The sequence below is a fragment of the Anguilla rostrata genome, chromosome 9 (assembly GCF_018555375.3).
Source record: "Anguilla rostrata isolate EN2019 chromosome 9, ASM1855537v3, whole genome shotgun sequence".
Taxonomy (NCBI): domain Eukaryota; kingdom Metazoa; phylum Chordata; class Actinopteri; order Anguilliformes; family Anguillidae; genus Anguilla; species Anguilla rostrata.
Window position 1 is genome coordinate 8792702 of NC_057941.1, and position 13674 is coordinate 8806375.

Sequence of the window (13674 nt, forward strand, 5' to 3'; positions counted from 1 at the left end):
ATTGATCAGTTAAAGCAGTCGATTACACAGTTAACTCACCTCACCTGATTTCTTGGGTCTGATGTGGTTGTATTTAAAGTGAAAACAAAAACCAGCAGACCCTGTGGCTCCCCTGGACCAGGGCTGGACACTCCTGGTCTTGGGGAGGGTTGGCTATGTGGTAAAGTGTTATGTTTAAAAGGTCCTCATTTGACAGTTATTTATGAGTAGCTATCGTCAGCTTCACAAGGCTGGCCTTTATAAATGTAACTTCCATTACTTAAGAGTCAAGCCTTATTTGGTGGTAATATCAGAGCACTACCATACTTGCACGTGGAACCATATTCTCTGAAAGTATACCAAATTCTTTTCTTGCAACTGTTAAAAACATTTTCTGTCTTCGAAAATATTTTAACCATGATCATCTTGCCAAATCATGACATTGAGACAATGCCTCCAGGCTAATTATAACTTATAAGTATGCTAAGTAATGTATAACAAGCGCGTCATGCACGTATGAGGGCACTGCAACGCAGCTAAATATACCCAAACACACGTTGGGTGGCTGGTGGTGTCTGGAAGTGCTGATCAGGTAATACCAGGGCAGTGCGCTGTCGTATTAAAGGCGGATTACAGTCCGTTCTTGTGTTGTCTCCCACACTGCACAGCCAGGTATCTGTTGCTGTGAGAGGTAGGGGCACATACCTTAGTAGGAGTGTGGGATTCCAGTAAATGAGGAGATACTGGAAGATCCGTCTTCAGCTCATATCAAACTGAATTTTGAATTTACAGCTATCATTGCACATAACGGCCAAGGTAAGAAGGATATGTTTCTAAAATACATTTTATCTTTGCTTCATTTAAATGTGGATGCCAAAATATATGCTTGTGAGCTTTATATATTTTACACACAATTTAGGTGTTAAGTCTTAATGTCTGACCTCTTTGCACTGGCTAGGTGTGTTGCTGTTTTAGCTTGTATATTCATACAACTGCTGGGTTTTTCTGAGTGTGTCCTCGTCTGTCCCTCTGAATGAGGGCACATCCATTCACCTTTGGGACTGTCAGCAACAACCTTCAACTATTGAGCACATCACATTTTCAGTATGGTCTGCTTCAGATCACAATGGAAGTGGATGATACTGGAACGTGTGTACCTGAAGTACTTATTCCAGGGCATGGCATCATTATTATTATCATTATTTTTAGCCAAAGCTGTGGTAATCCTCTTCTGATGCCATGCAAAGCTCTACACATTGTCTGCATTCACTCAAATCTCACGTGTAATTCCACTCCATTCCGGTGGTGAGACACGTGGAGCAAAATGTGTTTCTTTCTAAGATTGGTAACCGAGTTTTAGTCAGTGTTTCTGTAGTTGTCATGGCTATATCAGGGCCTTGTCCTTACAATGTGGAAATTACTGTGGCACACATTTGATCATGGAAAGGACATAGTTTTAAGACTATGTTGACCAAATATTGACTTAGTGAAGTGGGCTTTGCTGCCCTGTCCCTCATGGAAGACTCATGGAAGATACACTCAGTGCCCTCTTTTTTACGCACATCTGCACATTAAAGCTAATAGCCTGCTCCTTCAAACAGCAAATCACATGGCTGCAACTCAATATATAAACCATGCAGACATGGGGACGTGGATGCGTGATCTAAGCGACATTGACCATGGTATGGTGCCAGACGTGGTGTTTCAGAATCTCTGACACAGCTGCCCTCCTGAGATTTTCACACTACAGTTTTTAGAGATTTATAGAGAGTGTTGCAATAAACAAAAAACATCCAGTGAGCAGCAGTTCTGTGGGCAAAAATATCTTGTTAACGACAGAGGTCAGAGGAGCATGGACAGACTTGTTCAAGCTATAAAAGGTCGCAGATGCTCAAATAACAGCTGTTTACAATAGTGGTGTGCAGACGGACATCTCTGAAAGGCACAAGGCATTGAACCTTGAAGTGGATGTGCAACAGCAGCAGAAGACCACACTGAGTTCCAGTCCTGTCAGCTAAGAACAGAACGATAGGACTACAGTCGGCAAATGATTATCAAAACTGGATGACTGAACGCTGGAAAAGCGTTGCCTGGTCTGAAAAATCTCAATTTCTCCTGTGACGTGCAGGTGGTAGGGTGAAAATTTGGTGTAAGTTGCAAGAATCCATGGGTCTATCCTACCCTCTGTCAATGTTGCAGACTGGTGGTGGTGGAGGTGGTGTTATAGTGTAGGGGCACAATATAAGTTGAGCATCATTTGAATGCCACACACCTAAGCATTGTTGCTGACCATGTGCATCCCTTTATGGCCGCAGTCTATATATATATATATAAGGTGCGCAGCATGAATGTAAGGTAGAAAAATCTGCACAAACTGCATGATGCTAGCAAGTCAGCATGGGCCAAAATCCCAAAGGAATGTTTCCAGCACTTTGTTGAATCCATAACGTGAACAACTCAGGCTGTTCTGGAGGCAAAAGGGGGTTCTACCCAGCACCAGATAGGAAACAGGTGTACCCAATAAAGTGGCCACTGAGTGTATACACTCGCTTGGAGCTGCTCCAGTTGGCTTTTATGACACACTGTGAAACAAATAATGCACACAGGCTTCATGTACTGCATAAAATGTTTTGGACCAGTCCTTGCTTATCTTCCAATGCTCCGCTCACGCACTTTCTCCTTCTCCTCTCCAGATGTTCCCCTGGTCGGCCTTGTTCTCCACAGAGCCTCAGCTCCCTGGCCAGCGGTCTCCAGAGGAGATGGTGACCGACACCCTGATGCTGGAGCTGGGCGCGCTGCTGAAACGCACCGAGCGGCTCCGCCAGGAGAGGGCGACGGAGGGGCGCAGGCGGAGCTCTTCCGTGGACTACAGCTGGCTGGCTGCCAATCCCCCGAAACATGCCTACGAGCTCACCCCCGGCGAGGTGCTGGAGCTGCAGGGCCTGTGTGCCAAGATCCCCCCTTCCCAGTGCGGCCCCGTCATACTGAGGTGGGAGCGTCAAATGTGCTGTCATTCTAGGAAGTGGGGGTTCAAAGAGTTTGGGGGTTTGTGAGATCCGAGAAAGATGTTAATGCCAAGGTCTGATCCTTTCCGTTCTTTCCTGCATTTTAAGCAGCCATTTAGAAAACTATAGTTACTTTAATACTAAGTTTGTCTGGAATTTTAACTGACGCTGTTTTAAGGTCCAGTGTGCCATTAGGCTAGCTCAGGCTTTCATCACTGTTACTAAAAGAAGTAACACCGCTGAACTGCATTTGACTCCCAACTACAAACTTGGCCTACACTAGTAGCGTCTTATACATTTGGTATAAGACACTACTAGTCTGGTGTAGTCTTGCTGTATTGAACAAATTCATGACTTAATTATATAAGTACCAGGCAGTACTGCTGAGTCCATAAGAAAGAAATCAAATAGCCTCTCTGCCTCAAAAAAAATATATAACCTTGTGTCCTCAACCAGCCCTCTTCAGGAAGCAAAGGTTGCACAGGTACAGTTCTAATGTACTGATTAACTGGACATGGATTTAAGCCACTCTTCCAAAATAAGAAACCCATGAATAAAAGATGTTTGAAAAGAGAATTCCACAAAGATTAAAGAATTACTCTGAACTGAAAACTGATCCAGATTTTTTTTTTTTTAAACAGTGAAAGTAAAACAAGTCAGTCCTTACTCTTGGCCCTCGTTCCCACTCCAGGTTCAGGAAGCTGGTGACGGAGTTTGAGCCGGATGTGAACGAAGTGCCGCGCATCTTCCGCTCGGTGCTGAGCGACTGCCTGGAGGATGATGCCCTGGGGCTGGAGGAGGAGAGGATGAGGGAGCAGGCCAGTCGCTTTCACAAGCCGCGCAGCAAGAGCCTGTCCCTGGTCACCTTCCGCTCCAAGTTCCGCATCAACCCCTTCCGGGGCGGGGGTCTTCCGGAGCAGGAAGGGGAGCCGTGGCCGGTGGAGGAGGAGGAGGAGGAGGGGTTGCCGATGGGGGTCCAAGGAAGGACCAGGAGGGTGAGGAGCATGCCAGACATTACCCCCATGGAGGAGAGTGCACAAAGTTAAGGGAGGAGGTAGAGAGGAGGGGTGAGAGGGGAGAAACGGCGACGATAGGAGAGAAGGGTACGATGTTTGGTAGGAAGACCGTGAAGGGTGTGGCAGAAATGCATATTCTCACTTGAATAACATTTATACTACTAAAGCTGCATTTAATACATGTACAGTTACCCGATCAGACAGACTTGGAAAAAGTACATATATGTGATGCCTGATACCATATGGTGATTTTGTTGATGTAAATATCTAAAATATTACGTGTGTCTAAATGAATGCAAAAAGATTCCATTGAATCAATACCTTAGAACTTTTTTCCAGTAAAGATGTCCAATGCCATGTTTCCTAATTTAGTCTTTGGGTGTTTCCTCCCAAACTGCAGTTGAGTTACATTGCTTAAATAAATTTACCTGCTTTCATATTTCATGGTCAACAAATGTATTTTTTCAACATACAAAATCCTCATAATGTTCTTTGTCATACTGGACCAGTTCAATTGATTCAAGACCTTTTCGATGTTTTGCCGCACTCCCATATCATACAAAAAATCCCTCAAAATAAATGGAACCCATCATCCCTCTGCAGAGCAGTCAGGTTGTCACACTGATCCTGTCACCGGGAAGCCCAGCAAACAATGTAAAAATCAGAAACTACTATGGACTGGGTTTCAGCTACATAATGACTACAATAAAACAACTTGAACATAAAACATATGAAGATGTCCAAACAGCAATGAGTGAAGTTGTACATCACTCACTGTATATGACATGCACTATGCTCCACACCGTGGCCTTGCTACATAGTGCAGGGGCTACAGTGTGAAGAATGTTAATGATAAGTGGACTCACAGGCGGGGAAGTTAAATGGTAAGCCAGGACAAGGACATCCAATCAAACAGATAGGACACTGGTTACAGACATAGTGATAAAATGCACACATAACCAAAAAGATCCATCTTAGTGCTTGGGTGTCTCAGCATTTATTAAAGGGCTATACTGAGGGACTGCTTAGCCAGTACTGGCCAGAGAGGCTTATGGGCTTATTTTGTTCCAGAGAATCTATACAAACTGAGATTACATTATTTTGTAGACAATACTTCCGGCGTGTATGCAACTACAAAACGGACAACAATAACTCCTCCGAAGAATTTGCAAGTGAACACTGGACATTCTATCAAGGTTTTTCCAAGTTAGTACTTTTTTGGGATTAAAAATGACTATGGATTTGTTTGCTGGATTCTTACCATGACAGACATATCTACTCTATTGTGATTTGTGTTGTCTGTGGAGTTCCAAAACGTAAGGAATGTGAAGACCACTCAAGCTTGTTCTGCCGTCCGACGTTACAAAACAAGGAACTGTTGTCGCTAAAACACTGGCATGGTAAATTTGTTCATAGGGATTTTCACACTTTCAAATTGTCTATTGTGTGACCAGACTGATTGAAAATTTCACCGTAAAAAAGGGAATGAATAAAAATAAACTCACTCCGGCCCATGCAACTTAAGGGGTTACCCACACGTGAATTGTCTGATTACAGATCTTAAACTGTGGAGTACGGTACCAATGTATGAATTTCACTGGCCAAATATATGCATGCCGAAACACAACTAAAAATGCGTGGACATATAAACCACAGAATGACACAAGTTTTTTTTTTAAATAAGGTACGTATATTTTCAACATATTATTTACAATTAAAACCATAGAAACCCTTAGCTGAAAATAATTTAAACGGAATTTCGAAAAAAATAAATTGTCATCAAGGTAAATACAAAGTTAAAGTAAAATTTAGCAAAAGTTAAATAAGCAAAAAGATATTTTTTCTTTTAAATAAGTTAAAAGAAAGTTAAATAAGGTTAGACCATCCTTAAATTCACATTAGTTCTTAACATTTGGAGAGGTAGGAAATGTAATTGAAAGAGGGGGAACACAGCAGGTGGATAAAGGAGTGACTTTGGTCTTGACTGTCCACAAAAACCTTTAAAAGAAATTTTCGGCTTATTTGCAGGAAGAAAGATCAAACTAAAGCAAAAAGTGAACTTCCACCCTAAAAGGCAACAATGAGCAAGTCATACATTTAAATGTATGACTTTGTCTTAGGTCAGGATTTAACAGTATCTGTGTTTTTTTGATTTATCAGTATCTGTGAAATTCTCAGGTTTCACAAAGTGCCTGCTGGAGGGCAGTCTTTCATTGTTTAGTTGCCTTCCTGCAACTGCAACATCAAGTCTTAAATGCTTGAAAGTACCCGAAAGGTGTTGAAGTGATACAGTTTATGCAACCCATGTCTGAGAAATAAAGCATTCCATAAATCAGTACATTTACGATCTCTCATGAAAGAGAGTGATATAGAAGGAGAGAAAGGATTAACACACACTAAGGCCTCTAGATTTTCACATGCGCATTACTCTTTCTGCCCTTCAAGAATTAACACCCCACCACATATTTCTCTTGCTTCAAGGTGCTTCCCACATTAAGGGCAAATCTCTTCTCTAAGTCTCCCAAATAATCTGTCACTGCCTCCTTATCTGCTCTTAAGCCAAGAAGACAACAAAGACAATGAAGAAGACAATGAGGATGAGGAAGATTTTGATAAGTAGCCAGCGATTTGAGGAAACGGACTGGAAGTATTTGAGTATCTCGGCATGGGCGGCGACCACGTTGAGCTGGGTGTCCTCCACATTGGCATCAATCCTTGATGGGGGAAGAGAGAGGAAAGAGGGTCATCTTAGGGGGCAAACCCAAATCGCTCTGACTTTCTCATTCAAGGTTCTCATTCACTCTCACCTCTGTACCGTCTCCTCCTGCTCTTTTACCATGTGTGCCAGCTGCTGAAATATGAAGCCCAGCTCAACAATGGTCGACTCAATGTTCTGCATGGTGTCTGCCCGGCTCTGGATGTACGAGTCCTGAACACAGATACCAGGCATAGATAACACAGGTTCAGTTAGGGAACATGGAGAGTATGCATCAAAAGTGGCAATTCAATTCATCTGGCCACCATTGAGATTTTCCTGTCAAACTGTCAAACCAGTTAAAACCGGTTAAAACACTGGTGCTATTTCTCTATCTTCCTCTCAGCTGCTATTTGCTTTTGATGTCTTTCCCAAAGAGTCATGAATTCAGAGACACCAATATCCTCCTTCATTTCAATTATAGCAATGGAAGAAAGTGATTTCCCTTTGGCACCAGAAGGTAAGGTTGTTTTTGTGCCATTTGCTTTGGAAGCGGTTTCCTTCTAAAGCAATGAAGGCAGACACTGAATAAAGGAGTTTGGTGATTGCTGTACATGTCTTAAACACCATTTCATTGCTTATCACAATTACAGAAGTTTCAGCTCAACTGCACTGCACCCAGGCAGAGTTCAAGTGCACTGCACACTGGCAAGAGTTTTAGTTCAACTGTTCTGCACCCAGCCAGAGAAATATAGTCCTTTGTGATTGTGTAACTTGCATAGTTCAGAAATATTTTAATACACTAAATAAGAATTTTTTGTAATCCAATTGCTTGGAGACTATCTAAAGCCTTCACAGTCAGAGTGCATATAATTTACTTCAACTGAGTTTCAGTGTCTCACTCCCAGCCAAGGCGGAGGCAGTATCAGTGTGGTCAGAGCATTCACCTGTTCGTTTATGAGCAGCAGCTGCTGACTGGACCGAGGGTCCATGTCTATAGACACGTCCATAGATCTCCTTGCATCTTCCAGCATCAACAGCGAACTGTCTGGAGGAGCGAGAGGTAGAGTCAGAAAGAGTCATGGAGAAATACAGAGGGATGGGGAGAAGAAATGTCACATTTCACCTTAATCCAGTCCAGACTTAGTTGTTCATATTGCAACCTGCCCATTTAGCTGCTGTGCATTCTTCCCAACGGCTTTAAAAAGACTGGTTCATGGCAGGCATCTGGACAGTAAACTTAACCTTAAAGACTAAAAGGGTAAGGTTGAGGATTACAGCTCTCTTACTGGGGTTGCTGGTTTCTAGAGGGAAGGCTGGGAGCAGGGACTGGGAAAACTGCTCTCTTCTACTGTGCTGCTGCTTAAGATTCTACAGAAAGACAGAAGGGAGAGAGGGAGGGGGAGAGAGAGAGTGGGGAAAGACCAATAAAGAACTGACTGAATATGAGAGCAGTTGCATTTAAAATTACATGGTTAAAAGAAGCATTTTTTCGAAATTGTCATAATGATTAAATGATAAATGATTACCCTCTGATAACTGAGCATTAAGATTACGTAGACTAAGTCAGCCAAATTAATAATGTTCGTCGGATATACCGAATGGCAGAATATCCGATGTACAGCATGAATGTGCGTGAAATCTGGCCATCTGCCTTTGTGAATGCAATGGAACCGCTTCTGTGCGTCTTACCTCTGTTCTCACCTCCAGCACTGATTTGAAGTCATTTGACATAGACGCCAGTTTGGACTAAAATAAAAGAAAATGAGCTCAGATAAAGAAGTATGTCATCCGGCCTTGTGCATTTGAGTAACAGACTTAGCACTTAGCATGCTGTTATCGGCTTTCTGTCTGTACTGTCACAGTCCTGCATGTACGGAGGGGGTGGTCTACACTGACCTGCAGCAAGACCATGATGCTGTTGGAATGTGTTTGGACATGTCTTCCATTCTGACTGCTACGGGAGCGCACCAGCTCCTGTAACTGCGCTATCTGCTTATTCAGGCTGGTGATGTCCTGACACAGAGATATAGAGAGAAGACAGAAGTAAAAGATTATGATCAGATGGATAAGTTATCTTTCTGGATATTTATACAAGACTCCAACACTACATGAAATATTCAACAGCTGTTAAATGTCTACTTTTGTACACATCAAGTCTATTCTACTCTGTGAGAATCACTTGGTAGTTTCGTACCTGTTTAATGATGTATGTCAGCTCTTCAATCTCCACAGCTTTGTCATCAAACAACGATTTTCTCTTGGCAACTAGAACATAAACAAAGAGCTTTACTTCTCTTGACCTCGTATCCAAGGGCATTTTTTTTCTTTTTTTTTACACAATTGATTAAAATATTAGCTAACAGTATCTTACAGATTGTCAGCTTTTCCAGTTTGGCAAAAGTATTGTTCAAGTCCTTTCCTATTCTCCTGAATAAGAAAGGGGGAGTGGGGGGAGAGAGAAAAAAGAAAATAAATTGAAGCATTGTTAAATATAATGGATCCATTATTGTCAGTATTGTTACAGTTAGCATGTATTGGTAGGGTTATGATTTTTTGTAAATGTCCTTAGCAGGTGCAAGCAACACGCAGTAAGTCTCCAACCATACGCAATCCACTAATATCACGCAAATCTAAATCTATTCACCCAACACAAGATATTCTGTCAACAGAACATCTATCTTTACTTCATAATGTCTTAATGCATCTACAGTATGGGATTAAATATTCTGATACATCTACATTTGCACAACACATTTCACCTGGGATTAGCACGCCACGTTATCTTTAAATGTGCAACTGTACTAAATGAGAAGGCTGTAAACTGCTGGGCCTTATTCACTGTAGCTTTTTTGCAGCTTAATTTTAAACATAACTTGGAGGTGCTGCAGGCCTTCTTTATACAGAGCCTAAGAGAATTTGTTGATGCGGGCTCTGGGTAAATTCAGGAGTAAAAAATGATCCAATCAAGTGTACTAACTGCTGGTGAAACTAGGCATGAAATGACAGTTGATATGCACAGTAATCTCTTGCAGCTAACTAGCAGTACAGAATATTCTGAATGCATAAAGCCAGTTAAGGTTATGCATTTGAACTGAGGAGGCAAAATAAAATATTTCAGATATATTTGTATGTGCTCACTTTCCTTTGACTGGGCCTCTCAGTTTAACAAGTTCAATGGCCTACTTGTGATCTCCATTAGTAAATTGACCCCGATAACATAGGTAACAACTTTACACAAACGTCAAATGCACCAAATGATATCAGGAGTTACAAAAGGAATTGCTATAGAAGTAATAGTGTAACGTAGGGACTGACTTTGCCATGACAGTAAAGTCACTGCGCTGTCTGATGGCATTAGGGACTGGTTTACATGTCTGGATCCCGTTCTGAACAGAAAGACAAAGGGAGAAAGGTACAAATTAACAGACAAGAAGACAAGCGACAGAAGTGACAACATCTAGCTAAATGGTTTTTTAAAAAATCACACCATAAAATTATTCTAAATACAAATGTAGGCATGGCGATTACTGCAACATGCAACTCTTTGCAGGTCTTACCCGTCTCCCCTCCAGGGATTCGCAGACAGACATAAACTCACTGGTGCGGTCTCGACAAGACATGATGCCTGCATCCAGAGTCTGGGCTGCTGGAGGCAAGGTGGAGAGAGGGACAGGGTGGCAGGGGGCGTGTCCTGCAGGAGGACCAACTGTGGCTGCGTTTGGAAAGAGCCGAGTTACGCCCCCTGCTGGCTGCTGCTAGGGCTGTAACAACAGGTGATCACATGGGCTCAGGGACATCACCTACAGAGACACAGGCAAGGCTTATAAAATGGCCATGCCGAAGAAACCAGCGAGTTGTCCATACTGGGTGTCACTCCCGCATAAGCATGGCAGGAGGAGAGTGAATGCACTAAAACAGGGAAATGAGAAAGGAAGAAAGGTGTGCTGCAGGATTTAAACAGGTATCTCAGCCAAGAGCTCTTAGTCTGACATGCTTCATCTTTTTTAGGGGATGACCAAAGAGACGTGATTAGGAGTGTACCCATCACATTTGAAAGTATCTATTATAATGACTGTATGCCATGTTTGTCAATTAAGATTTTAATTTTTGAAGTTTAACTACCTTAACTACTGTCATAATCGCCAGACAGCGATAATTCCTTTTCAGGAATATTACTGCACTACATAGCTACAGTAGTGGGAATGTTCAAGTTAAAGTTAAAGCAGAGAATTAAAGCATGGGGATCGAAAAAACTAATAATCAATTTCTTTTCTAGTGTAGCCTACATATTCACAAGTGCAGGTTTCAAGGAAAGCAACCAGCATTGTGGTGGAACATCAGTGGTTGAAAATTTCATTCAGAAGAAAGACAAGGCTACTTCAGTGTGGCTTAAGTTACTTTTGAACACTGAACCTCCCAATACCTCATTAACAGTTCAACTGAAATAATTACAACTCATTTTGCTAGAGGGGTTATGAACTATACTCAGGGTTTCCCCTCTTGACAGAATTCTGCATATCTACCCTTCAGGACAGAGTGTTTTTGGGTGCATTTGAATAAAGATACAATTAGGTTAAAGGTTAAAATGTTTTTGTTGTAGCTCTTAAAGCTAACAATAGAAAAAGATGTAAAAGCAGGGTTAATATTCAACAAGACTAGCTCTTCCGATGTGACAAGCACCATTCATTGCCCTCGAAATTACTCTGACACTGGTTGACATTTTTAAAGTAGGCTATCGTCGGTTTTACACAATGACATCAGTCTTGGATACAGCAGACGGAACATGCCAGCTTCCCTCCTACAGAAGCCGATTATGCGAATCGCCGTCAGTCATATCACTGATATAGTCTATCAATGTGTAATTTCTACTTTAATATATTTCACGTTTTCTCTTCTTCACGCCGACGCAATGGAGCTCCGCTACAGCATCCTAAATATTAGGCTACAGTACAGTAGCATTGTCATCCCCAACAAAAATAAATCATTATATAGGCTTAATCACAAAATATTGCAAAACATATGGTTAGCAGTAAAATATAGAAACGATATCGACACCCATAGCTATTAGGCTATTTCTTCATCCCAAACTGTCTCCACATTACAATGGAATAGGCTACTCGTACGAAACGAGTTAGTCAGTCTTCAAGTATTTTATAAGAAAAATCTAAACTAACCACTTACACGACCACAAAGTAAGATACCATCTTACCGGTAAATCAGTTTAACCATCTTTCAGCATTGCACAGCAACAGAAGTCCAGGACTGTTGGGTGTTGATCCGGGTACCTTTAAACGATGACGTCAACGCCACGTACATCAGTATGTGCCTGATAAATTGCAACCCAAATACAGGATAACTAAAGAAAACTTCGCCGAAGCAGGTATTACCCAGCACTTTATTTACCCCAAACCTAACTTTAAACATTTGCTTCGACGATAATGCAAATTTTACATTTGTAACTGATTTATATAGAATTTATACCTAATATAAACATTTTCAGTTTAATGTTGTTTCAATTTGTCCAAGCGCACACTTTTGATAGTTGGTGTGGATTGTGTGAAAATTCACTTAGTTATTCGATTTTTTTGAAGAGCATTTTATTTTTGGTCATGTGTCCCTAATACTGGTAACAGACCTGCTCTGTGTCCCAGGCAGCCAGGCCACCTCCCAAAACTGCTGTCCTTCTGTACCACCATGGACAGGGGTGTCCAATTTTATCCAAGGGCCGGTGTGGGTGCAAGTTTTTTATTTTAGCCCAGCACTACAACATCCAATTCAACTAATTTACTGATAATAGTCTTCAATCAAGACCTTGATAAGTAGAATTAGTGCTGGGCTAGAACAAAAACCTGCACCCAGCCCTTTCAGAAAAGAGTGAATACCCGTAACCAAAAGGGTTCTACCTTGCCACTCTTACCATAGGTTTGCTTTTGTGAATATTTTACTATGGGGTATGCCAAAAACAGCGCATTAGGCCAAACATTTTGAGAAATAGCTACATTCTTAATTGATTTTTTTTTGTGTTAATTTGGGATGAATACACTCTCTGTTTCAAGTGTGTCACAGGTTTACATAGTTATGTGACTATTCTACATGTAACAACTTTAGTAACACTCAACGCTTTCACAAAATGAAGCACAAAGTCAAGCATGGACATGTATTTTTGTAGCTTTAATAACCTTTGTTATCACAATCAACAGAAATGATCCATAACATGCTTTCATCAGATCTTTTCCCTGGGATATCAAACTAGCTTCTTTTTAACAAAAGTAGGTACAACCTAAAATGTATACATAGCCAAAGAGGAACCGTCAAACCAGAACTTATACAAAAAGAAATAAATTATTCATATTTCCAACAACAACAAAAAAAAAAAAAAAAAGAAAACTCCTATCTACAATGAGACCCCCATGGCATTGGATATAGGATGAAATCCATCTTCTCCATTTCCATTTATCTGAACGATCTCTTAGTGCTTTTTGGACAGCTGCAACTGTTGGGCACAAACATGCACACACAATGACATATTGGTATTTTCTTCAATTGGCCACCTAAGAGAAAATGATTGAAGGTAAACAAGCTGCACCTCTAACAGTAAAAATGTAATACAAGACTGGTGCATAGGTTAGTGAGTGGATATATAGCCTGTATATATGCCTGTATATATAGCCTCTTTTTTAATAGAGTGCCTACACACTTTTTGGCAGTGTGCATGTGATACAATACAGCTAACTTCCAAGAAAATGAAATGGCTCATATCATATAAACTAATGAATAAAGCAAATCATTGAATAAATTATAAACATGTAGCCATTTTTTGAGTATTTTTTCCTTTGCAAATGTGAATGTAGGCCACAAATGTTCATAAAAACGAATTAAATTTAGAAAACCGGTAACAAAACTACTAGACCTAAAACGTGTCTCGTATTAAAACAGCAGATTAAGATACTCGCAGCAAACTGTACTGCTGTTCATG

At 41.1% G+C, this 13674-nt stretch overlaps 2 protein-coding genes across 4 annotated transcripts; one reads left to right on the top strand and one right to left on the bottom strand.

Annotated features, from left to right (window-relative positions):
* The first annotated feature begins 600 nt into the window (after positions 1-600).
* zgc:162144 (RD3 domain-containing protein) lies at positions 601-4439 on the top strand. Its single transcript, XM_064350132.1, has 3 exons — positions 601-795; positions 2673-2968; positions 3676-4439. The coding sequence occupies exons 2-3, from the start codon at positions 2673-2675 to the stop codon at positions 4028-4030; spliced, it is 651 nt and encodes a 216-aa protein (XP_064206202.1). The 5' UTR covers positions 601-795; the 3' UTR covers positions 4031-4439.
* On the bottom strand, positions 3845-12003 carry LOC135262830 (syntaxin-5-like). 3 transcript variants are annotated; one of them, XM_064350128.1, is made up of 11 exons: positions 11908-12003; positions 10256-10498; positions 10014-10084; positions 9070-9125; positions 8893-8963; positions 8595-8711; positions 8388-8444; positions 7985-8066; positions 7643-7743; positions 6808-6929; positions 3845-6714 (listed from the first exon to the last, which is right to left on the bottom strand). In XM_064350128.1, the coding sequence occupies exons 2-11, from the start codon at positions 10316-10318 to the stop codon at positions 6555-6557; spliced, it is 900 nt and encodes a 299-aa protein (XP_064206198.1). In that variant the 5' UTR covers positions 10319-10498; positions 11908-12003; the 3' UTR covers positions 3845-6554. The 3 variants fall into 3 exon arrangements, with proteins under 3 accessions (XP_064206198.1, XP_064206200.1, XP_064206199.1); XM_064350130.1 differs by having other exon boundaries at positions 10256-10459; positions 11908-11984; XM_064350129.1 differs by having other exon boundaries at positions 11880-11957.
* Positions 12004-13674: the final 1671 nt, after the last annotated feature.